Source organism: Oreochromis niloticus, linkage group LG11 (genome assembly GCF_001858045.2).
Source record: "Oreochromis niloticus isolate F11D_XX linkage group LG11, O_niloticus_UMD_NMBU, whole genome shotgun sequence".
Taxonomy (NCBI): Eukaryota; Metazoa; Chordata; class Actinopteri; order Cichliformes; family Cichlidae; genus Oreochromis; species Oreochromis niloticus.
The window spans coordinates 14,900,590-14,924,129 of record NC_031976.2 but is presented as its reverse complement, the minus strand read 5'-3'; the positions used below and the strand labels follow the sequence as shown (position 1 = coordinate 14,924,129).

Sequence of the window (23,540 nt, the reverse complement as noted above, 5' to 3'; positions counted from 1 at the left end):
GTGCATTATTCCATCTGAAAACATGTATTTTTCATGTAAACTAACTGTACATGCAATAATAGATGCTAAGTTAAATACATGTGGTTCTTGGCTATGCCTCTCCAACGATCTAATTCTGAAAAGTTGCTTCGTCAGATATCCCAGCTCTTGAGCATATTAACATCTCAGCACAGAAGCAGACTCCATTTAATGTAAAAAAACAACTCGCATGATTTATTATTAAGTTGCAAATAAAAGTGCTGCATTTGTGCCTTTAATGCTAGCCAGGTCTAATAAATAAGAAAGAGACTTTTTTTTTCTGTAAACCTTCCTTTACTCCACTGTCTCTACTCGCTGCCATCTAATGACAGCAGTCTTTTGTTCCATCCACAGTCTCTAATTGGAGTGATGTTGTCAAGCTACAATTACAAAGGACACATCCACTGTTTAGAATTTATGCAACAAGCAGCAGAAACCTAAATGCACATCTGACTTGTGGTTTGGATTAATTACTGTATAGTTTCTACTGCAAATCAAAAAGAGGTTTTTGACACTGAAAAAAATCACACATTTAATGCAATTAAAATTTGTCTCTATCGCTTTCTTTCAGGATGTCTGACCCTGTCACTTCAGCTGGCCATGTTAGGGATTTGAGTTCTCCAAATTTAATTACATCACAGGTAGACAGTAGCTGTGATGACCAACATGATAGGAGAGAGATTATTTGAAGTATTATTTCAAACATGACATTTATTTTCAAATCCCCATCCATCCATCCATCTATCCATCTATCCATCTATCCATCTATCCATCCATCCATCCATCCATCCATCCATCTATCCATCTATCCATCCATTAATCTTCTTAACCCATTATCAAATAGTTGAATACAATTTATACTTATTTTTGAAAGCTGCCATTCTCATTAAAAAAAAGAAAAGATTAATTATGTTTTTTCACACAAATAGAGATTAGCTGGTGAGTATTTACTTGCTAAAAGTGAGACATGCAGGAACTAAAAAGATGGTCAATACTGGATTTAGATTCAAGATGTGCATAAATATTAATTTGAGTCTTTATCTGTTGGATGTGGGAGGGACCACATCAGCTTAAATTGTTATGATACACTATTTAAATGTTAGGTAAAAAAATATATCAGTGATTGCAGTCCTAAATGAGACCTACCCCCACACAAATGTGCTCCAGTTTTGCGATCTTAAAACAGTTGATAACCTGTGCAGTGCTGACGCTCTGTTGGTGTTAGAGGCATCTCTTCCTGCTTTTGGCTCCTGTCCACTCCATTGCCTTGCCATGTGGTTTTGCTTCTTGGTGAAAGCTGCTGCAGCCTGAACTTCAGTCCACTTTCCAGTAGCAGGTTGACCGAATGTTGGGTAAAGTGAAGCAATCCATAATTTCACCCTGTAGGTTGTATATACTGGGATATTTTTGGCTGCTTTTCTCAGCTTTGATAGCATGCTAACTTGGAGTGACACCCCCCAGGGTCCCTTGGGGCAAATGGAAGAAAAATACTTAGCTCATCTCACTCTCACTGTAGCTTCTCTGTCCACTGACATTACATTATAACACTGCATGGCTGCTGCAGACTCAGTTGCGCTGCAAGTACTGAAAGCTGCACAAACTCTTATTTCACGGTTAAACTGATGAAGTAACTTCTTTTAAGACACATGTTAATCATTTTATTCAGTTTATAATGGTGGTCAGAAAGTATCAATCAGCAAATGCAGAGGAATGTAAATATAGCGACAGTGAGGGGATGAGATATAGCTATAGTTTGTTTTATTTTCTATTTCCTTTTTTTCATTTTGCACAAGCCTTCCTCCAAACTCTGATCTCTGTGACCTTTTCGATGTGACCAGGTATCCGCTTGTTGGATGGCTCTGTGACGGATGCCATGGAGGCCACAGCTCTGACCTTCAACATCCACTTCATCGACATCTACGTCTGCAGTTGGGGCCCGAGGGACGACGGGGCCGAGATGGACGGGCCGCAGAGCCTGACAGAGCAAGCCCTCCGGCTAGGAGCTCACAAGGCACAGCTTTCATCTCTAAGTTCACACTGCTGTCTGTCAGATGTAAAGCCGACAGTCACACTGTCAGTGGAGCTGGGATTGGAAGGACAAAATGTCGCGTGTTCAGATTTCCTAGCCAGATTTAAATCCTCATTTCCTTATTTATTTATATCTTACGGAGAGTACGTTCATGACACGTACTGTAACAAAGTCAAGCTGCTCCTTTTGCCACATAGTCAGACTGCTCCAAAAACTGACTGAAAGTTTTTATTTGTTTTTTTTAGAAGGAAACTCAATTGATGGCTAATGGCATCAGCAGCAAATTGAATTAGTCTTCCTGTGTGTGTGTGTGTGTGTGTGTGTGTGTGTGTGTGTGTTGTAATCCAGGCTTCTCATTTATGTGGTATTCACTTCCGCTGCATGTGACTATTATGGTTTGTTCATATAGACAGTAAGAGCATGACCTCCCACACAAAAAATACACTGATCAGCCACAACATTGAAACTAATGACAGATGACTAGAATAACACCAATCCGTGTTCTACTGGGATATTTTGAGTCCTGGCATTCATATGGACATAATTTAAACTTAAAGAAAGACGGATGTAGCGATTGTGGCGTTGCCCACTGGTTTGTAACATCCAGTTTTGAAGCCTTCAGATGAGCATTTTTACAGTCACCATCTTGGTATTTTGAAACCAGACGTGACAAGCACGGTGACTGTGAAGCTGCACTCTCATTGGCTAATGACTTGTGACTGACATGTCATACCCTGGACAATTCTCCTTTCTAATATGTAGATAACCCAAATTTAGGAGCCCATAACCCATAAACTAATCGGGAAAGTGCTTATAGAGATCAGGACAGAGAGTTGGTTTTCCATAGATTTCCATGGGACCAAACCACAGGTTTTGCCCCCCTGGTGGCAATGAATAATAATGCAGGTTTAAGATATTTGCCCACTGGCTTTATGCCTTTTTATAGCACTAGAAGCTAAATCTTCTATTCTCTCAGTCAAACTACTGTTATAAGATTCTGTGTTTCTGTTCACACCTTCCATGTTTACCGCTCTGGAAAAACTAAAACACATGGCAAAAGTAGAAAACTGCTTTTAATTATATTTCCTTTGAATGAAATTGAAAATCCAAAGTACCTGTCACCAAGGCAACAACATCAATGTTCAGTATCACCAATTCATAATTTAGCTGAAATGTTATTCTCTTCAGCAGTAAGTCTCATTTCTAAGACAGTAAGGGATTTATTTACACAAGTCTTAATTTTAAGCTTCAATAAACAGCACAAGAAATGTGTATACAGCTGCTGCACTACAGTTCTTTTGGTGCCATAAACCAAGATCGAAGAACAGAATTTAAGCACAACTTCATTCTTGACACAGTTTGCTTACTGGTTTTCAAGCATACGTGAGTAACTTTAATCCTGGTTCCTCAGGTTTAGGTGTAATTTTTTTGAGTTCTTAAAAAGGATTATCATCCTCTGAAGACAACATTGGAGTAAAAGTGTGCTCTTTTAGCAAACTAGGGGTTAAGGATGATAATGGTAACCTCCTGGTTTGAATCTGAATGAGGCCTTTTGTTTCAAATGTTTCCCCTTTTCCACAAGCTCTTTCTAAAAAAAGAACGACTTAATATGCCCCCTAAATTACTAGCTGCCCCTCAGTTTCAGCATTTTTTTTCACAAGTTAATGAGCCTGATTTTCAGTGGTGTATTGGCTTTCAAAATCAAGTGGACACCACAGAAAAGATATTTCTTAATTTATTCTTCACTGCTTCAGCTTTGAGTTGTTTTGGTCTTGGTGATGCCCTGTGAGAACTGCTCCTTACACCGTCCTTTGTGAAAGTTCAAGTGCTGATGCCTTTGAGGAAAAAATAGTATTTGAGGAAAAAATTTAGTCACCTCATGAGGCACATGTTGCATTAAAAAAACCTAAATTTAGCACAGGATGCGACAACACCAAAAAGAAGACATAAAATGTAGCAACTCAAAGGACCATGTGGGTTGGACCATGGACAGTTGGGCAGTAAGGAGCACATAATCTCATTATAATGTGATGGTATTTTCATTACACTGGGTTCTGCTAAGCCCTTTAAACACCAGACACGTAAAGTTTTGTGAGAACATTTCGACTACGTGAGTTTGCTGAATGAATCTGCGGCATTTATTTTTTCAAACCAAGCTTGATTTCTCAGATTTTTCACAGCTGGAAAAACAGAAGTGCTCATAGCTCAAATTTTGCACCAGTACTGAATATAAAAATAGTAAAATAATATTGTTTTAACTTAGGCACACAGCTAGACACTGCTCTGGGTCAATTGGCTCTCTGGAATGATTTCTCTGACTCCTCAGATGTGGTCCCAACTCCGGCAACAAGACCTCAAACTGTCCCAGCTGACATCCTGAAATATGTACGAATGCAATCAGGATACAGCTTCAAATCCTGGATCAAACTATGAAATTCTCCCTGCTGCTGCCTTCTCTTGAGAACTGAAAGAATCTCGGTTTCTTCCTTTAGTTGTTGGGAAACTTTGGGAAAAAAATTTTTGCAGTGCATTTTTTGAGAACAACTTTTCACAAAAAGCTAAGCTAGCATAAGCCAGCGATGGGCTCCTATGACTCTTGTAGACTGTTGTAGCAATTTATCACATCTGGCTAGTTTCATCATCTGAGTGTGGTGTGAATACAGTATTCCCTTTACCATGTATATAAAAATGTGCAAGAAAGACTGCAGTCTGAATGCAGGGTACATGGGTTTTTATACATATAAAATGATAATACATTTTACAGGAACAAACTGTCTATGTTACATTATGATAGGAACAATAAAAACAGTACTAATACCAAATAGCTGGAGTAACAGTATGTTATTGTAAAGCTTGCATTGTACTTTAGCTTTCAGTGCTAGAATTTAAGGGAAAGTTTGTTGCAGTAATTCATGCAAATGACAGTTTTTTTAAAAAAAATAATCAAAATAGCTACAAAGCAAACAGCTTAAAAGATATTTTATAAAAGACTTAAATATGTTGTACACATAAAACAATAACAGCTTTTCCCATAAAACTTTTGTTGACAACGTTTGTTTTAGATATAAATACAGTTTTTTGTTAGTATGTGAGATCTTTCTTTTTTTCGTTCTCTTTGACATCCCACTGTTTGTTTTCTCAGGGCCGAGGTGGGAAGGGCAGCATCTACGTGTGGGCGGCAGGTAATGGTGGAATGCAGCATGACCACTGCGGTGCAGATGGATATGTTAACTCCATCTACAACATTGCCATCGGCGCCATCACTCAAACTGGGAAGCCCGCCTTCTATGGAGAGCCCTGCCCTGGAGTGATGGCCGTCACTCTGACAGGGACCAGCGTGGGAAGCTCATTACCTTTGGTTAGTGTGTGTGTACCTCCCAACACATCTAACAACAGTATTTATCATTAATGAGTGTATATACAGTATGTGTATGTGTGCACATCAGTGCCAGCAGCCCTGATCTTTGGCTCCTGTGAGCTGTAAGAAGCCTGTTAAAGAGCAGCCACTGGTGTGGTATTTATAGAGACTTGCCAAATGACCTAGGTGACTGCTGGGCACACACACGCAGACACACAGGAGCCAACGAGTGTTAATTGGAGGTAAAGCGTGGCTGTAGTGGCTGAGAAAGAGAGAGCAAGAAGCAGAGGTGTTGATGGCGGAGGTAACACTGAAAAGCCAGGAACAAATCCAGCGCCAGCTCTAGGGCTACAGAAACAGAAAGGCCAATTTTATCAGTGTGATATCACCCTTGTCTGCGGGGAGGTCTGCCCTTTACCACCTCACATTAGAAGGTGGTTAGACCAGAATGCAGTTGTTTTGTTACTGTTAAATTGTGTTGACGTGTTCTAATGACAGAAGAACCGCTGTTGACACAGTAGCTGCTATAGTGTGGAACCAATAATGGCTTAATTAGCTGCAAACAGCTCACATGCACCTCCCCTTTACAGCATATATACTGGTATATGTAATATAATATATCATGTAAAATTAGTTCCTTTGTGATTCCTCCAGGTGACTGTGACCAACATTGGTGATGGATGTGTCACACACTTTCCAGGAACATCCAGTGCTGCTCCGATTGCTGCAGCGATTCTGGCTCTTGCCTTAGAAGTAAAGTGAGTTTTTTTTCTTCGTACTTACTCTACACTCAAATAATGATATAAAATTGAATTTCGTATCATGTTCATTTATGTAGGATTAATTTTGTGCTGCCTATGTAGTGAATCCTAATAACACCCGCGATCATCAGATCTTTCATTTAGCACCCCCTGCAGGTCACATGTTCACTGCTGATTCATTCATCGATAGCTCAGGTTAGCTACAGGCAGACCACGGTCAAGACCCAGATGCTCTTCTTTGCGAATCTAGAACATTTTGACAAATTGTTTATATTTATTTACGGTATGGTTACTTTAAACTGTGCAGCTTTAACAAGGGTCAAGGTATGTACATAGAAAATACACAGACCAATCGCGTACATTCTAACTTATCCCACATGATACTACTCAGCCAATCAAATCATTTATTCAGAGCATGTGTGAAAACAGAAAACTCCAGAGAGGAGATACAGAAGTCAGAAGAAGTAAGTCAGGGAAACAGGGAGCAACAAGAAGTTTCTCTGAAAACTAATTGTTCAAAAACTCTGTTATTTTTTTTTTGCTTGTAAACATTATTTTACTCAAAATAGGGAAAGAACATTTTATTATTACTTTAATATTTTACTAATAGCAGCGCACCTTGAAGTACTGTTGAACCCAACTTTATTTGTTTTATTTTAAAACCAGTTGTTTATTAGACCAAGACATTCAACTGTTAGACTGCTTTCAAATATATTTTCTCTGACTGGACCTCCTTAAATTTTAACTGAATGCTGATTTACCCGGGCAAGGCCAGTCTGTATGTCCTCATGACATAGTTATGCATTTACCCAACATCTGAATTTGTTCAATATGAATAAAGGCATTGTTAACAACCTCACCTTTACTTGAAGTCCACTGCTAATTAGCAAATGCTAACACTAGGATTTTTTGCTTATGTAAACATTGCCCTTGCAGATATGCTAGCCGGCTGATGTTAGTATGAGGCACTGCACTGCTTTACCATTTGGAAATCTCACAAAGCCAGTATTGTTGTCTTGACACTCGCTATAGTGTAGACAGTCTCTATCTGTATTTGTGTGTCACCATGGCACCTACCGTAGTGGGAAATATCTCGAGAACAGGTAGTAAGTGCTGTGGCAGCTGTTTAGCTCTGTCAGCTTTTGTCAGCGTAATAGCATCACTGACTTGGAAGATGCTGTTGTGAAACTTTACAGTATTTGCATTTAAGGTAAAAACCAAAGTCCGAGTTTGAAAATAGGTTGGTCCAATAGTCACAACTGCTGAGTACTGGAGTAAAAATTGTTGTTGGTGTGACCACCAGATGGTCTCTAGTTGACTCAAGACCTTGTGCATAATATCCTAAAATAAAAACACAGGATCATTATTGCTAAAGTTTGGTGCAGCAATCATTATTTCTGTTATAATGGAATCACTTTTCTATAAAATATCAGAAAGTTTTACATTTTCGGAAATCCAACTTTATGTTTTCAGAATGCCTGTTTGTATCATCTAACAGTTCAAAACTTGAAAAAAGGCCAGGGTTATTTCTTTCTTTCGTATTAATGATTTTAACAATTCATCAAGTCATTTAGTGGAGGATTTTACAACTAAAAGAAACATATAAACAGATATAAACAGAGTTCTGTTTTGTTTTTCTACATTAAAATTCTACACCTCTGATCCTTTCCTACCCTTTTTCCCCCCTTGCTCTTTTCCTTTTCCTCTATTTGTTTTTTTGGTCCCTCCTTTGATGTAGATCATTATTTTCTCCTACGCATTTGTTTTTTGCCTTTGTCTGAATCTGCAAATTTATCTCCTCACTCTTTTTTCTTCTTCTCACTCCTTTGTCTTGCCTGCCACTTCCTACAATTTCCCAAGCCCCCTTTTTCTTCATCCCTCCTAACTCGCCAGCTGTCGGTGTGGCCTCGAGCCTGGTGTTTTGTAGTGGTATCGGCGGCGTCTACGCCTCCTTCATGTTATAGATGGTACTAGAGGCCGGCTTTACTGCTCCAGCTGTCATGCTGCAGCGTTCTCAGTCTCAGTCGCTTGGCTGTAAAATGGAGCGCGGGTCCCCTGGGCAAGACGACTCCCAGGACATTACTGTTAAAGGCTTTGTCGTGACCCGCTGCTACTGACTAAACTATATATCACCTCTCTTGCTCAGACCAACTGCATTCTGCTCACGTCTTTATGGAGCTGGGTCCTCTCTCTCACTCTCTCTGTATATCTTTCTTGCTCTCTTTCTCACACTTGCTCTTTCTGTGTCTCACTCTTTCTCCCCTCAGACGCACACATTCATATATTCTGCTATACTCACTTTTGCACGTTCAAGAGTATTTTTATCTTATCTTCATTAATCAGATAAAACCTGTCTAATGTATAGCATCCACAACTCCCTGTGCCTTAGTATATGCAGACAATTTGTATGTAATGTGTATTTACACTATATTGCCAACAGTATTTGCTCATCATCACATCCCATTCTTCATCCATAGGATGTTTACCAACCCTTTATAACAACTTCAACTCTCTGGAAAGGCTTTCCACAAGGTTTAGGAGTGTGTTTATGGGAATTTTGACCATTTTCCCAGAGGCACATTTGTGAGGTCAGACAAGGATGTTTCATGAGAATGCCCAAAGGTGTTTTGATGTCAGGACTCTGTGCAATCCAGTCAGTTCATCAACACCACATTTGCTCCTCATTGTCTTTGGACCTTGCTTTGTACACTGGTGCGCAGTCATGTTGGAACAGGAAGGGACCATTTCCAAACTGTTGCCAATAAGTTGCGAGCAAGAAATATCAAAATTGTCTTGATATGCCAAAGCATTAGGAGTTCCTTTCACTGGAACTAAGGGGCTGAGCCAAGCTCCTGAAAAACAACCCCACACAATAATCCCCCCTCCACCAAACTCTGCACTTGATACAATGCAGTCACACAAGTAAGGTTTTTCTGGCAAACACCAAACCCAGAAAAGTGTGAATCGTCACTTCAGAGCCCACATCTCCGCTGCCCTAGAGTCCAGTGGCGGCATCCTTTACACCACTGCATCTGATGCTTTGCATTGCGTTTGGTGATGTCAGGCTTGGATGCAGCTGCTCAGCTATGGAAACACATTCCATGAAGCTGTCTACGCATTGTTCTTGAGCTAATCTAAAGGACACATGAAGTTTGGAGGTCTGCAACGATCGACTATGCAGAAAGACGGCAAGCTCTACACACTATGCGCCTCGGCATCCGAGCGATGCTGGCCACGTGACTGTTGATTAAAAGCGTTTAGCCTGTTGGTACACCACTGTGCTCCACACTGAAATATCGCAACTAGTGCTGAATAAGATTTCCATGAAATCTGGTACAGACATGCATAGTTCTTAGAGTATGAAGGAGGCTCTAACATAAGATGGCTAACACTGCTATGTGTTTAAGTTAGCGAAGTAATTATTACAATTGCAGTCAGTCTTTATAATATGAGGCAAGTCTAGCCACAGATGAATGTCCTTGATTCAACTGTCACCTCCACTATTAACACACATACCATCAGTTCAAACCTTTTTTTGCAGATTGGCTCATTGTGAACATATACACAGGGTTATTGATACAAAATCTACCCATTACTGCTGCCTAATAATGATTCTATGCCCCTGTCAATCACTCTGTTATCTCCACCTATAATTGTCTTGAAACTGCACTCCTAATGATTGATTAATGTTTCTGTTTTCCTGTAGTCGTGATTTTGTTTTCAAAAAATAGATCATGACTGTCAAAAAAGCAAGACTGGCAATACAGAAGATTTTCTGCTGGCATTGTGGTGATGCGCTCTTCAGTGCTGATATAAAGAAGCTTCTATGGATTGCTTTCTGTGCTTTCAGAATATCCTTCAACTTGTTCCTGTGTCAAGGTGTCAGTGTCTATGTTGGCCTGTCTGCCTGCTTTGCCATCCGTCTCCCTCCATCCATTTTGACGGCTGTCCAATGAACCATGAGACCAAATCAATTCTTCACTCATCCTGTTTGTCAGTCTTTCTGTCTGTGTTTGTTCACTTTATCACCATGTTTGTCACTTTATCTCTGTTTTCTCTCAGTCCATTTATCAATCTGTCTATCCATTTGCTCACGAGGGGATGGACATTGGGCTTTGCTGTGATTCCACCTCCTAGTTTGGACATGCAGTTGTCCACCTTTCTGTCCATCCATTTCAAGTTGACTATTTTGGCTGTCTAGAAAGATGGATTGCCTCCTCTTTAACCCGAGTCATACCTGTTCTGAGATCAGATCAGATCAATTTTATCATTTAGCTCCCTTTGCTCAAGTAAGAACTTATAAAATCTCTTAAGCACTTCTATTTCTTTGGGCAGTTTAGCCATCAATGCATTGCTCTAGGTGCTTTATGGCAAATTCATGCAAATATATGTGCCATTTGTATTATCCAAAGTGAAAATGAATCTTCATCAGAGCACAATGTGCATTATTTACATTTAGTACAGAAAAAACTGAGGGTGATTTCATTGACTTCATTTAAAATGACTAAACATTAGTTACAGCTAATATTGCCTAATGTATGATAGCCATATGTGGAATTTTGATAATAGCATCCATCTGGAATATAACTGCATTCAATCAGCTGTTTTATTAGTGTATTCTCTTTGGATAATAACATTTCTGAAAAGCTGGCTTTTTATAAATGTTGCTTAGACAGAAGAAAATCATTGTTCTTATGGTAAAGACCACAAATAAATGATTATTATGTATCAAATCAGCTGCAATATAACAGTTTCACTTTGGACATGAAAATCATGTTCATCATTTTTTAGAATACTTTATTCTCTTCCCTTTTCCAGTATTCTCTCTTTCTGTCTGTATCCTTTGAATTGAAAAGACAAATAGTACATATAACCTTCTGTGTGGGGGGTTAAGGGGTAATCAGCCTGTATTCTTATTGGTGCACATAAAAAAAGTGAATCCACTCACTCTAATTGGTCTTTACTTAACCAGTGTGCCACATGCACAGACGCACACACACACACACAAATCCTCAGCAATGATATCGCTGATGTTAATGCCTACCAGCGAAGGTTAGTGTCATCTATGCCCTCTTACAAATATATACACAGCAGGAGGTGGTTTTTTTATGACCTATATGTGACGATACTGCTATTATACATATTGTAAGATATGTGTGGGATTAACATGCTTATAAAACTCATTGGCCTTATAGACCATACCTTAGATAGCCTGCCTGTTTAACATGCGAGTCACATTCATTCTTAGGTTTATTTCATTCATACATCACTGACAGGTTTTTGCAACAGAGAGGATTTAATCTGTTTTCTGGGCTGCCATGCTTTTTGCGATCATACAGTGCTTTAGTCTGTTCAGTCTGAGTGGAACATGAATGTGCGTACCGCGCTTTATGCATCGCTTTGAATACTGTTTGCTTAGAAACAAAAATGTCCTCATGGTGTGACTAAAGGAAAAACTGGCTGATGACTATATAAAAAAATCCTGACTATTTTTCCAAATAGTTCCTTTCATATTTCAGTCTGAACCAGCCAACTGAGTAACTAACTGAGAGACCAACATTGCCACCTCTACATGACTAAAAATAATGACCAGTGTACTAACTTTAATCACATTTCTGTGAAACGAGAAAACAAAATTAACTATTAACACCTTTAAAACAACAACATACATATATTTTTCCCACAATTTTATTCATTAGAAAATATGCATGCATACATCGCACATACAATATTCAAAGCTGGGAGCATATATATATATATATTGAATATACACTAGAAAAGGAAGGAATGAATACAGAGACAGAGATATCTTTGATACAATTTTATACGTAAAAGGATTTTATTTATGTGCAAACACACATTGAACAGTATAATTCCCCAACTTGTTATGCAAAGATCCAAATATGCATATTAAGCATATTAGCCGCTCATCTGTTTATGTGGTGTAAACACTCACGTGCGCACACAGAGAAGTATAAATCACACAAACACAGACAAACATACGCACTGGTCATGGTTCTTGCAATCATACAAGCACACACGTGTACACATGTACTCATTAACCACAGAACTCAGGGCGACATTAGTGGAGTGTGTTTAAAGGAGATTGCGGGCATGCAGTTATTGGACTTTGCCTAATTGATAAACCCATTAGTAACACTTGTTCAGATAACATGGGAGGAATCTCAGTCTGCTCACAGTCACTCCAAATGGGTTCACTTAGGCTTAGAGTGCAGCACATTAAGAGAAGATTACAGAGCGACGTGGAGCTTCTTGCCAGTCCACGCCTCGCTACTGTGAGATTAATAGAGACGAGCTAAAGACAGTGGCAGGGGTAATATTGGACTCTGACACTCCACAGGGTGGAGACAGTGTATATATGTGTGTAAGTGTTCAGCAGTTGATGTGTTGTATCTACGTTTATACGTTTCTCTGTATGTTTATACATCTGCGTATGTTTTTGGGTTGTTAAGATAGACTGTGTTTCTTATATTGTGTGAAATGTGTATTAATGTGTGTGTGTGTGTGTGTGTGTGTGTGCACTTTGCTTCTGTTATGTGCATTTGCCTGTTTATGTGGGCGGCTCTGTGCTTCTCTGCAAATCTATATCTGCATGTGTGTTAGTTTCTCTGCTTTTCAACTAGAGCTGTGATGTAGCTCTGCAGATCTTAATGCGAAGTGTCCAAGCAGAAGATGTGCCGCCTGGGATGAGACAGTGAGGTTTAAACTGCTGCTCGTCTTGTACCAGCACATAACACCCTGCTGGCTAACAAGCTCCACTGTTAGTGATTTCTCCTTCAGTTACTGTTAACATAAAAAGAGAAGAACAGGAAAATTGCACATGCAGAGCTTCTGTAAAGCGAGCATCAGGGTGCATGCAAATGCTTCAGTCTCTTCCAGCTGCAAATACGTCTATGATGCATGATGGAGTGAAACCTATTACTTTAGAGATGGAGGTGATAATGGTTAAAGTTTGGCTACTCGCCATGTTTTCAATTTGAGGTTTATATTGAGAAATAGCCCAACCACCAATGAGTGGATAGCCATTTAATGTCTTACACTGAGCACCATTTTTCAGATTGACTTTTGTGGTTTAGGATAGATGAATTACTACCTAAATATACTGACAGATTTGATGCACACATTTGTGAACCCATTAGTTTTCATCAGAGGTCAAAATGAGGCCAAAATTTGAATGTGTCTCAACTATAATTCTTCCACCAAGGCATAAACAGAGGTGGAGGTCTTGATAATTGCCATTTCTTTGACTGACTGTTTGTCAGCAGGATCACACAAAAACTTACAAGCCAATTTAATTGGAGAGAAAGAAGCCATTTTAATATAAGAAATTCAGTAGTGATTGGTGTAGTTCATTTAAATTGGTTGATTTCCTGTCGTGGTCCAGGCTATTAAGCATGCTCCACAAACTTTCAATAGGGTTAAAGTTGGGTTTTGAGAAGGCCAGAAGCTCAAGGTTAGCCTGCTTTATCCATCCTAAAACCAGGTTTGATGTCTGCCAGAGATCATTGCCCTGTTGGAACACTTTATTGTGTTTAAGTTTTAATGTCCTGCAGGTTTTAGACATGTCCTTGATACAACATAGCTGATTTAAATGGCTAAATTACCTCCTCAACATGTCTTGAAGTTCTCCAGAGACCTGGTAATGAACTAATCATTTGATTCAGGTGTGTTGACCCAGGGTGTCATCTAAAAGCTGCAGGACACCGGCCCTCGATGCCTGGAGTTCGACAGCCCTGGTCTAGCTGTTGATTTGAGGTGAAGTTGAGGACTTTAGACGTAGTCCTCCTCCTTTATTATTCCATACACTTTGTGCAGTGTACTGAAAGCAAGCTAGCGCCTGAGCATGATGCTACCACCACCATGGTTGATAGTTGGTACAGTGGTCTCAGGTTTGAAAGCCTCACGTTTACTCCTCCAAACTTGTCTTGTCACTGTGGTCAAATAGCTCAATCTTTGTCTCATCTCACCACAAAATTTTTGTCCAGAAGGCATTTGGCTTGTCCGTGTAGGGAGCTGCGAATTTCACTTCAGCTTGAAGATGTCGGTGTTGGACCAGGGGCTTCTTTGGTGGTTGGTATCTTCTCAGTCTATGGCGATGCAAAACTCACACACAGGGTGCAAAGCTGCTCCAACAGCTTTCAGTTCATGGCAGGCTTGAGCCTCGGTGGTTCCTAAGTCATTCCTTAACATCCTAATTCATTTCCTCTCATCAGAGGGTGACAGTTTAGGTCTTCTTCCAGATCCACTTTGGGGAAAAGTGGTAACAAATCAGAATAATTTCTACTTGTTTGATCTTGGAATTAGCTGTTGTTTAGAAATGGCTCCGTAAGACCACTCCATCTATAATTCTCCTTGTGTGTTTGGATGTATTTGACTATGCATGCATAAATTTGACCCTGCGTGGATTCAAGAAGATCCCAAATAATTTTCCAACCCAGTTATTCATTTTTAAATCCATTAAGATTTGTACTGTACAGTAATTCTACCTTTGAAAAAAGAACAGTTAAAAAAGTAATAAAGGCCCAAATTTACCATGACATTCATGTTTATGATGAGTGTGAGGAGTATAAAAAAACATTACAAGTTACAATGTGTTAAGCTAAATTTGTAAAATTATGTAAGTCATAACCCAGATAAAAATATTATTGATTGATCATGCAAAAATATATAGTCAAATCAACAAGACTTTCCTTTATATTGTGGGAACATGAAAGTGACAGATTTTTGGAAAACTGACAGTAAAATAATGGCTCTATTTATCTTTTCTCCTCTCTTTCCAGCTTACAGCATTTGAAAGTATGGTTAAAAGAATTACATAGCTTGTGCTCCCTACAGTATTTCATTTTCAATGCTTGTTTACTGGAAGAAAAAAAAATAGTGGAGAGTGATGCTTCTAAATGATCGAGAGCTGACATTGTTTTCCTCTGGGTCTTGCTCTCTCTTGCTTTCTTCACCCCTCCATCTTTCTGTCTCCTCGATTGCCCATCTTTGCCGTTCTCTCTCCGGGCTGGACACTTTGTCCTCACGCTCCCTGTCTCCTTCTCCTCATGCCAGTCCTTCTCCTCCTCCCCCCCCCTCCTCCTCTCTGCCTGGGCCCAGTGTGAGTGATAAATTATTCGTGGGCATGCTCGGAGGGCCCAGGGCTTCTCATTCCTGCACACAGAGGACTAGCATTGATCCAGCCTGTGGTTCAACTTAATTGGAAACCCAGTTATACCAGCTACAGACACACTCGCGCACAAAAACACAGAGCGCACACGCATGAACATGCACTTCCAGACACTCCACGTACAGAAAAGCCACATTCAGACACACATATGGACTGTTGTATGGTAGAGTATTACACCCGTGTGTAGATGCATGTTTATTATACATGTTTAGTGTCAGCGTTATTACACAACACACACAAATATGTTTCGTTTCTTTCCTTAATGCTTTGAAATGCTGCAGAATTAACATTTGCAAGTGTTTCACATCAGCTGTGTTTTAAAGCAAAAATACTAAAAAAACTCAAAATTTCATACAAGTGCGTATTGTATCTAAAATACAAGAATAAGTAGATAAGTATACACACAGACACACGCACAAGCACACACTTTTTATAGCCACTAAGCCTGCATTCTAAGCAGCACTAAAGAGGAGTAACAGTCCACAGTGGAGCAATATGGAGGCCCAGGTTTATCGATTGGACTGAGACACTGACTATCATACAGCTAATAGATTACATCAGACACATCGAAGCGGCCCAGTCAATGAGGCCTGATCCTATTAACTGGGGATTTGTAAACAGTTGTGTGCTCACTGTGATGGCTGCTGTGCTGCTTTGTGAGCCTTGGCGAGGAGATGACGGCTGTTAGGGTTTGAGGGGCTGCTCATATACAGCCGCACTCTGCCCCCGCAGACCAGCGATCACTCGGCTCCTCTATTCCGAACATCGCAGTTTAGCTCACAGAAGACGACGCTGTCAGCAATTATAATTTCACACTAGTGAAAACAGCTTCGACAGAGTAAGATAATCCATGACAGGAAACACGAGTCCTTCCACGGATTTTCTTAGTTTGTTGTGTACGAGTTGTCGTATGTTTGTCCTATGTGCAGCAGAAGTAATCCCAGCATTCTTTTCGAAACATTTCAGCTTAAAGGCTTAAAGTCAGAGCGGCATTTAAAAAGAAAAAAAAAAGTTGGGATTAGTTCATTTCAGTAGAATCAGGTAAGTGCTGGTGTTGTGTGCAGTCATTGTGACAGAGTTAAAGCTACAAATACAATCTTTAGGAAAGTATGTTAACTGGAGAGCTTTGGTATCTGGCTAGCAAACAACAGTCAATCAATTCTCAGTCCCAAATCAGGACACTCTGTAGCTTGGTCAGGGCCTGTCAGCATCGTGTTGTAACACAGCAGGTGTTTCCGAAGTGTAATATAAACTCTATAGTCAGACAGACTTCAATAGGAGTCCCTCTATATCTGAAATGGACACCATGAGGCTCTGCTGGTGTTTTTACTGATGTGGCACATTTAACTGTGACAACAAAACTTGCAGATTGGAGATGTTTTTCTTATAATAAGCAGTTAATGCCGTGAAAGAGAGCTTTGTTTTTTAAACTTAATGATGAAATGTGGTATCTTCACTCCCCAAAAAGTGACTGAAAATTCAAGTTATAAACAAAAGTAAAATTTCAGTTTATAATAATGGTCCCAGACAGGACGCCTGTCTTCTGACTGATTTTCATGTAATCACCTGCTTTCTGTAAGGTAAAATGGTAAGCAGTGCCGTGCATGCTGAAAATAATGATAAAGGTACATCAAAAAGAATGGGATGCTATCATGGTACCAGAAGGGCTTCTAGGCAGGTACAGTATGTGATGTGTCCAGAGATGAAACAGCATATTGCTGCTACCTTGACAGCTATTGTATTTCACCACCTAGTCCTTCACTATAAACTTCTACTGCAGCCTGTTTTGCAAACTAGCACGAGTAACGATTTTATCTATGCTTTTTTAATTTTGTATATGACATTTGTAGATAATAGCTGATCGGGTTTCTGGTGGGGATGCACCAAAAAATCTGCTGGTAATAGCGCTGTTAAATGGCATCAAACCAGATATGACATTTACTCGCTGCAGTAGCAGTCAGTCTGCGGTTAAATGCTTTTCTAAGCGCACTAAAAATACAACATAGTAACAGCTTCAAAAAGAATCCCCGTTAGACTTTACAATCTTGCTGCTACTTGATGCATTCAACTTTAGGCAATGTTTTCCACAAATGTTTTTGGTTAAACTCTACATGTGAGGCTGGCTGCATCCATCCATCCTTTTTCTCCCTCTTATTCAGTTCAGTGTCACGAGGAGGCTGGAGCTGCTACAGGGTGATAGGGGACAACTTAGACAGGTCGCCAACACAGAGAGACAACTATTCACATTCACATCACCAATTAAACCTAACCCCACTAACTGCACTGGCTGTGGACTGTGGGAGTAAGCCGGAGTACCCAGAAAGAATCTACACAGACTCGGGGAAAAAACACACAACTCCACACATAAAGGCTGTGGATGGTGGATTTGAACCCAGGACCTTCTGCGAGGCAACAGTGCTACCCACTGCTCCACTGTTCCACCATATAATAGGTGGTCGAAAATATAAATACATCTAGGATGTCATAAATAATTAGTGGATTACTAGAGATATTGGCGCAACTTAGTATAGAAACCATCATTAACTTGTATTGTTCTACTTTAATAGTGCTTTGAACTTGTGGCAACTAAACTAAAAGCAGTGGAAAGAAAGAAACACGCAGTCTAGCATTCCTACAAAGAGCTCCTGCAGGGAAAAAAACCCAGCCACCTCTGTCTGAAATAAACCTCACAAGTTAACAGCTCAGTTCATCTTAAGTCCATTACAGCATAAGCAATAGTTCTGTTTAACCAGCACTATGGCGGATGCTGGTCGTGGGGTTTTCATATTAATTTCGTGGCCTAAACCTATTCACACGTCCCTTCAGGGGCTGTGCTGCAAAGAGGAGTGAAAACACTGCGAAAGAGAGAGAGAGCGAGAGAGAGGGAGATAGCAGCACTGCTCTCTCAGCCAACAGTGTGTTTTTAAGAGCAAAACGACTTTTCCAAAATAAATAGATCTGTGTCGCGGACTGCTAGGAGAGAGAAAAGCCCTCGGTTCAATAATTAATTCCCGAGTCGAGGGTTTTGGAGAGCCGCTGATTGGGCTGATTTTTTATTTTTTTTTATTCTGTTATGATACAAAGGAGGCCGTTTGAAGTAATTTGTCCCAGAGAGAGCAGCTTGGAATACCATACATGCTTTGATTTAGCAAAGCAAATTTAATTTTGTTTGCTTTATGCAAACCAGCCGGGGCCGCGGGGCTTTCTCTGATTCCACCAGAGGGGTGATGGTGGTGGTGGTGGTGCTGATGATAGAGGTGGGGGAGTGCACACAGCAGAATCACGCTGCTGCCGCTAATATATAATACAGACCGCACACTCGTACACACACGCACACGCACGCACGCAGTGAGCAGCAACAGTTCAAAAGTACAAAGCTTACACACCACCCCACGCACGCACGCGCACGCACACAGTCCAATCCCTTTGAAATCAAAGCTTAAAATAATTGTTTGTGCGTTGTGTTTTGTTTCATTCTATCCGTCTATTATTAGTGTTACTGGTATTATTCCTATCATGTTGTTTTAGCTGCTTGTTCGCGCTGCTTGCCAGGGTTTTGTTTTATGCTGCTAATGAAAGCTTCTCTCCCCGCTTTTGTTCTGCTTTATTTTTTTCAAATACGTGAATGGAATACATCTGTTTATGTCTGCGCCTGATATTTCCCAAGATGTCTAACACCCAGCAGCACAATAATGAAGAGGCTACTTGTGGGTTTTTTCCCCCTTTTACTTTCCAAAGGGCTTTTTTTTTTTTTTTTAAATCTCCACGTCTTAGTGCAGATTTCGCCGTTGACTGTGACGTTACACCTTAGCGCGAAGCCGGATGCATGCATGATGTGTTGCAGTTTTATCATTAATGATGGGAGAAATTAGCTGTGTAGTATACCTTTAATTACCTTCATTCTATCCTTCTGTACTGGAGAAATGAGTGCCTGTGTACAGATGTTGAGGCACACAGCAGAAGCGTTTCTCCTCAGGAACAGGAAAAAAAAAAGAAAAGGTGTTCAGAATGGGTAGCCAAGCGGTTTTCTTATGCTCCATTCAAGTCATTTTCTTAGGGAACAATAATGAGTGGATAAAGCAGAAAAACCCAATTTCCTTTATGCTTTTTATATCCTGAAAAAGCCCTCATTGACGACCCTTTGGTCTTTTGTTATAGAAAACTGAGCTAATATCCTCCAGCTCTCTGCACAGTTTAAAGGTCTTAATTGGATTCCATTAGTATATTGCTTGACATGACACTTGAGTCCGCTCCATTAGAATTCCCCTGCCCGGGATTAAAAAGAAGACTTTTTCTACATTCGACTCTCTTGGCTCTTTTGTTAAAGTCTCATATATTCTTTGTTGGATTCACAGTTTTTAGTGACACCATTATTAAAAATGTAAGCTTGACTTTAAGTAGGTGCTTTTATGTCTAGAGGACCTGCTATTAAAGGTATGGCAGCGTCTCATCGCGGCAGTTTATGTATCAATAAACCTTTGCATTAATACAGTGCAAGCTTTACATGTGGGCCTGATAAAATGTGTTGTACGCCCCATAAAACCGTCCTCCAGCTTTTTTCTGCACAAGACTGGAGCGCTGAGCTCCCTGCAGGTTTCTTTTCAGAGTATCACGCAGAGTTGAAGTGTTTCCTCTGTGGTTTCAGTCGGTGTAGAACACAGGCCGAAAGGAAGGATGCGTTTGATGATATTCTGTTTTATGTCTCTTGCCCTAGTCCTGAGCTGACGTGGAGGGATGTTCAGCATCTGATCGCCAAGACAGCAAAGATCCCCGACCCTAAAGAGCCTGGCTGGAACATCAATGCAGCAGGATACCATGTTCACCATAGGTACCGTAAAACATGCATGCAACACAAACATGTGGCGTTACCTCTGGGGTTAGTCCCAGCAGTCTGCCAGCATCTCGCCTACTTAACTTACTAGTAAACTAATTAATGTATTAATCAGTCGCATTAATCATTAGGTGTATAGGTTTTTATGAGCTAAATTACATAGCTGAAACACTTGTTTGTTTTTTTTACCCCGAGGTTGTGCAGACAGCACAGACTTTATAAAATCATTTCTCCAGTCCAAGAAAAATTGCAAAAATATAACCCCCAGGGGCGTCGTAAGGACCGTGAAATATTTGGTGGTGGGTGGGGATGGCTCTGCCCAGCCCTAAAATTTTTTAGATTTTCACCCAATAAATTTTTGAGTGTATATATGAGTAAAATGAATGTGGTAAAGGTTCCTAAGATGGTTCCCTAACATAAAGTGTAAAAAACAAAACAAGTGCAATCTGACTTCCCTTTCATCTTCATTGTCATGTTTATTTCCAACGGTAAGAGGAGAACAGAAGAATTATAGCCATGATGTAAATGAAGAAGTCATAGGCTTGACTGTATGTTGCCAATACTTCAAAATAAAATCGACCAATCCGGATCTCCCGAGCTTCTGTTCTTATAATCTTCTATTATGCGACAACTGCCCTGTTTGTGCTGTGACGAACATGAACTGTGACAAACTGCGTTAACTCTGTGTGTTATCTATCTGATACCCTCCTCTTCTTCACCTCTCCAGGAGCTCTTTTTGGTGTCTCATCTCTCTGTGACACTCCTTATCTGCTCTGCTGTCTCCTCCTCTTCTCTTCGCCTCCTGATTAGATTATAAAATGTTTCTTAGTCAGTTTATTTTATATGTAGATAGACAAAAGGCAAATGTTGTCTTTTTCTTCTTTATAATCATATGGGAAAGGTTTCCCTTCATGATGTTTATATAATACAAAACCACTTCAGAACCTCTGAGCTCGATTGGCTAGCATAAGTGCTCTCTTGTTCATGAACCTCAGCTTGTAGATGACTCATCTGCTGCAACAGCAACAGGAGACAACGCCTCCTTCACCTCCTCTGACCTCACTTGCACCTCATTGCCTTATACCTCCTTTTTTATGTTTTTTATTTTTAAAAAAGGTTATTATAACTATCGACATCAGATGCCAACAATGACTCACTCAGCTCTCTCACTGTTTTCAGGTTGTCTGTCCCATTCTCGTGAACGCAATATCTCGAATTTAGCATCAACAATAACTTGTAATCAATGATTAACTAACTACATTCTGGTCGCCAGCATCACTATAAATATTTCTGGCAATAACCCCTAATTACCAAACTTCAAATAAATATTCAATAGGAAGAACAGATGACATCATATATCCACTGAATGATTCAAATAGTTTAAAAAAGCAATTGTTTTGTGCATCTCCTGTGGCAGATGAATTGTACAGTCGCTTTACCTGTAAATATTCTCACTCTCCAATATTTGCCTATATAACAAATATTTTGTTTAACTAAAATGTGAAAAGTCATCTGGGCAAACGATTTAATTAAAATTCATTTCAAATCAATTCAGTTCTGTTTGATTTTACTCTATTTATATGGCAACAAATCCCAGCAACAGTTGCCTCAAGGCACTTTACACTGTAAGATGAAAACCCTACAGTAATATATAGAAACCCCCAACAATCAGAAGGCCCCCTTTGTATAAGCACTTGGTGAAAGCAGGAAGGAAAACCTGCCTTTTAACAGGAAGAAACCTCTCTGAGCCAGGACCGGGCTCAAGGAGGTTTTCAATTTGATACCATAAGTGCATCTCGTAAAAATTGGTGACCTTGACCTCAAGGTTAGAGGTCAAGTTTTCTGAAAATCTTCTGAACATAACTCCAAAGAGATCTCATCTGGGCTTTCCAAATTTATACCATTGGTACATCTACTAGGAGACTGAGGGGTAGCACTGGCAGTATCAGTATTTTTGAATTTGTAGTGCAAATGATTAGTGACCTAGTTTGAGTTACTAAAAATTGATATCAAATTACTGCGGGCCATGTTGTATAATGAGAAGTTGTAGCTGCTGTCAAAGGCACTAAAAATGTCACAATGTTGACTTAAAAATTTGTGCTGCTGTTGTGTAACAATCATATTTGAAACTTTCTGACCTTTTTCTGCATATTTGTGAATTCAGAAATTCAGCAGTATTTCTTCATTTCTAAATGTTTTTACTGCTGAAAAGCAAAGTAGTTCAAAATCATTATCTTCCTGCCTGGGAATGAATAATTTTAATTAATTACAGTTATTACTAGTGACTTTTTGCCTCGATTGTAAATAACAGATAAAAAATGCAGATGAACCATCAGCTGCTGCTTTGTAGGATATATGTTGCTTGTGTCGATAATAAAGATAATCTTTCAATTACGTTACACCTGTGCTGTATGCTTCATGGCATCTTGTAGGCGTAAAATATAATACAGCCAGATAAAAGATTTAGAGCATAAAGGAAGTTTTATGGGCAGATTTATAAAAAGTATGATTCCATTAATTATACCTGTGAACTCTAATTTTTTCTTAACCATTGAAAACATCACTAAAACTTTGAAACTGCTATCTTTAGAAGGGCATACCCTGCAAATTTGTCGGTCTCTATTTAGTCTGGGGCATTATAGCTACTTAAGTTGGCCACTGAATCTATTGAGCTAAATTAGAGAAATGAATTAATATATTTAGTGGTTAGGCTCCGATGACCCATCATGGAAGAGCATGGTGGCAGTGGTGAAGACGGAGGCTTGGATGGAGCTTTGAGAGACTCAAGTAAGGCAGAAATGAGGAGGAGGTGGGTTGCACAGATGATATTCTGAGAATGATGTGAGAATGATGGAAGAGCGCTGAGATTTAAAGCACATTGGAGGCTCATTGGCTCAATGAAGGTGGGCAAGAAGATGATTGGACTAGTGTAATGATGTCAGTATTGAGTTTGATAGCGTGGGAATGTGGAGGTGATGCAAAGAACAGTCTAGCAGCTGAACATCCGGGAAAACAGTCAGATGAGTGATTACAGATCTTCTTTACTGAACTTCCACACAAGCTTCATTTTCAAAGATGGCAGCCAGTCAGTTAAATATAAACTGCTCAACTGGCAGATGTGCTCAATGGCATTTCAGTTTTCAGATTTGCTTCCACATTGTCTCGCCAACTGCACACGTGCAGTATTGTTTTCATCTGTAGGTTCGTGAATATAAAGCTCCTTTTGATTCACTGAGTATTGATAGTCTTGTCAACAGTTTTACTAGCATGTCTTTTATTTTTGTGCTCTTTGGGGAATATACTTAACCGACCACTGGGGATTTTTTTTGTATGGCAACAGCACAAGTGGCCTC

General features: G+C 39.8%; 1 protein-coding gene across 4 annotated transcripts in view; it reads left to right on the top strand.

Moving 5' to 3' along the window:
* The window catches only part of LOC102079407 (furin-like protease kpc-1), a 209,374-nt gene that overhangs the window by 128,655 nt on the left and 57,179 nt on the right, over positions 1–23,540 (top strand). For all 4 annotated transcript variants that reach the window (XM_005472550.4, XM_019364583.2, XM_025911397.1 and 1 more), the window contains 4 exons: positions 1,857–2,029; positions 5,190–5,405; positions 6,060–6,163; positions 20,071–20,184. In XM_005472550.4, coding sequence (XP_005472607.1) covers positions 1,857–2,029; positions 5,190–5,405; positions 6,060–6,163; positions 20,071–20,184 — 607 coding nt within the window. The remainder of the gene's footprint in view (positions 1–1,856; positions 2,030–5,189; positions 5,406–6,059; positions 6,164–20,070; positions 20,185–23,540) is intronic.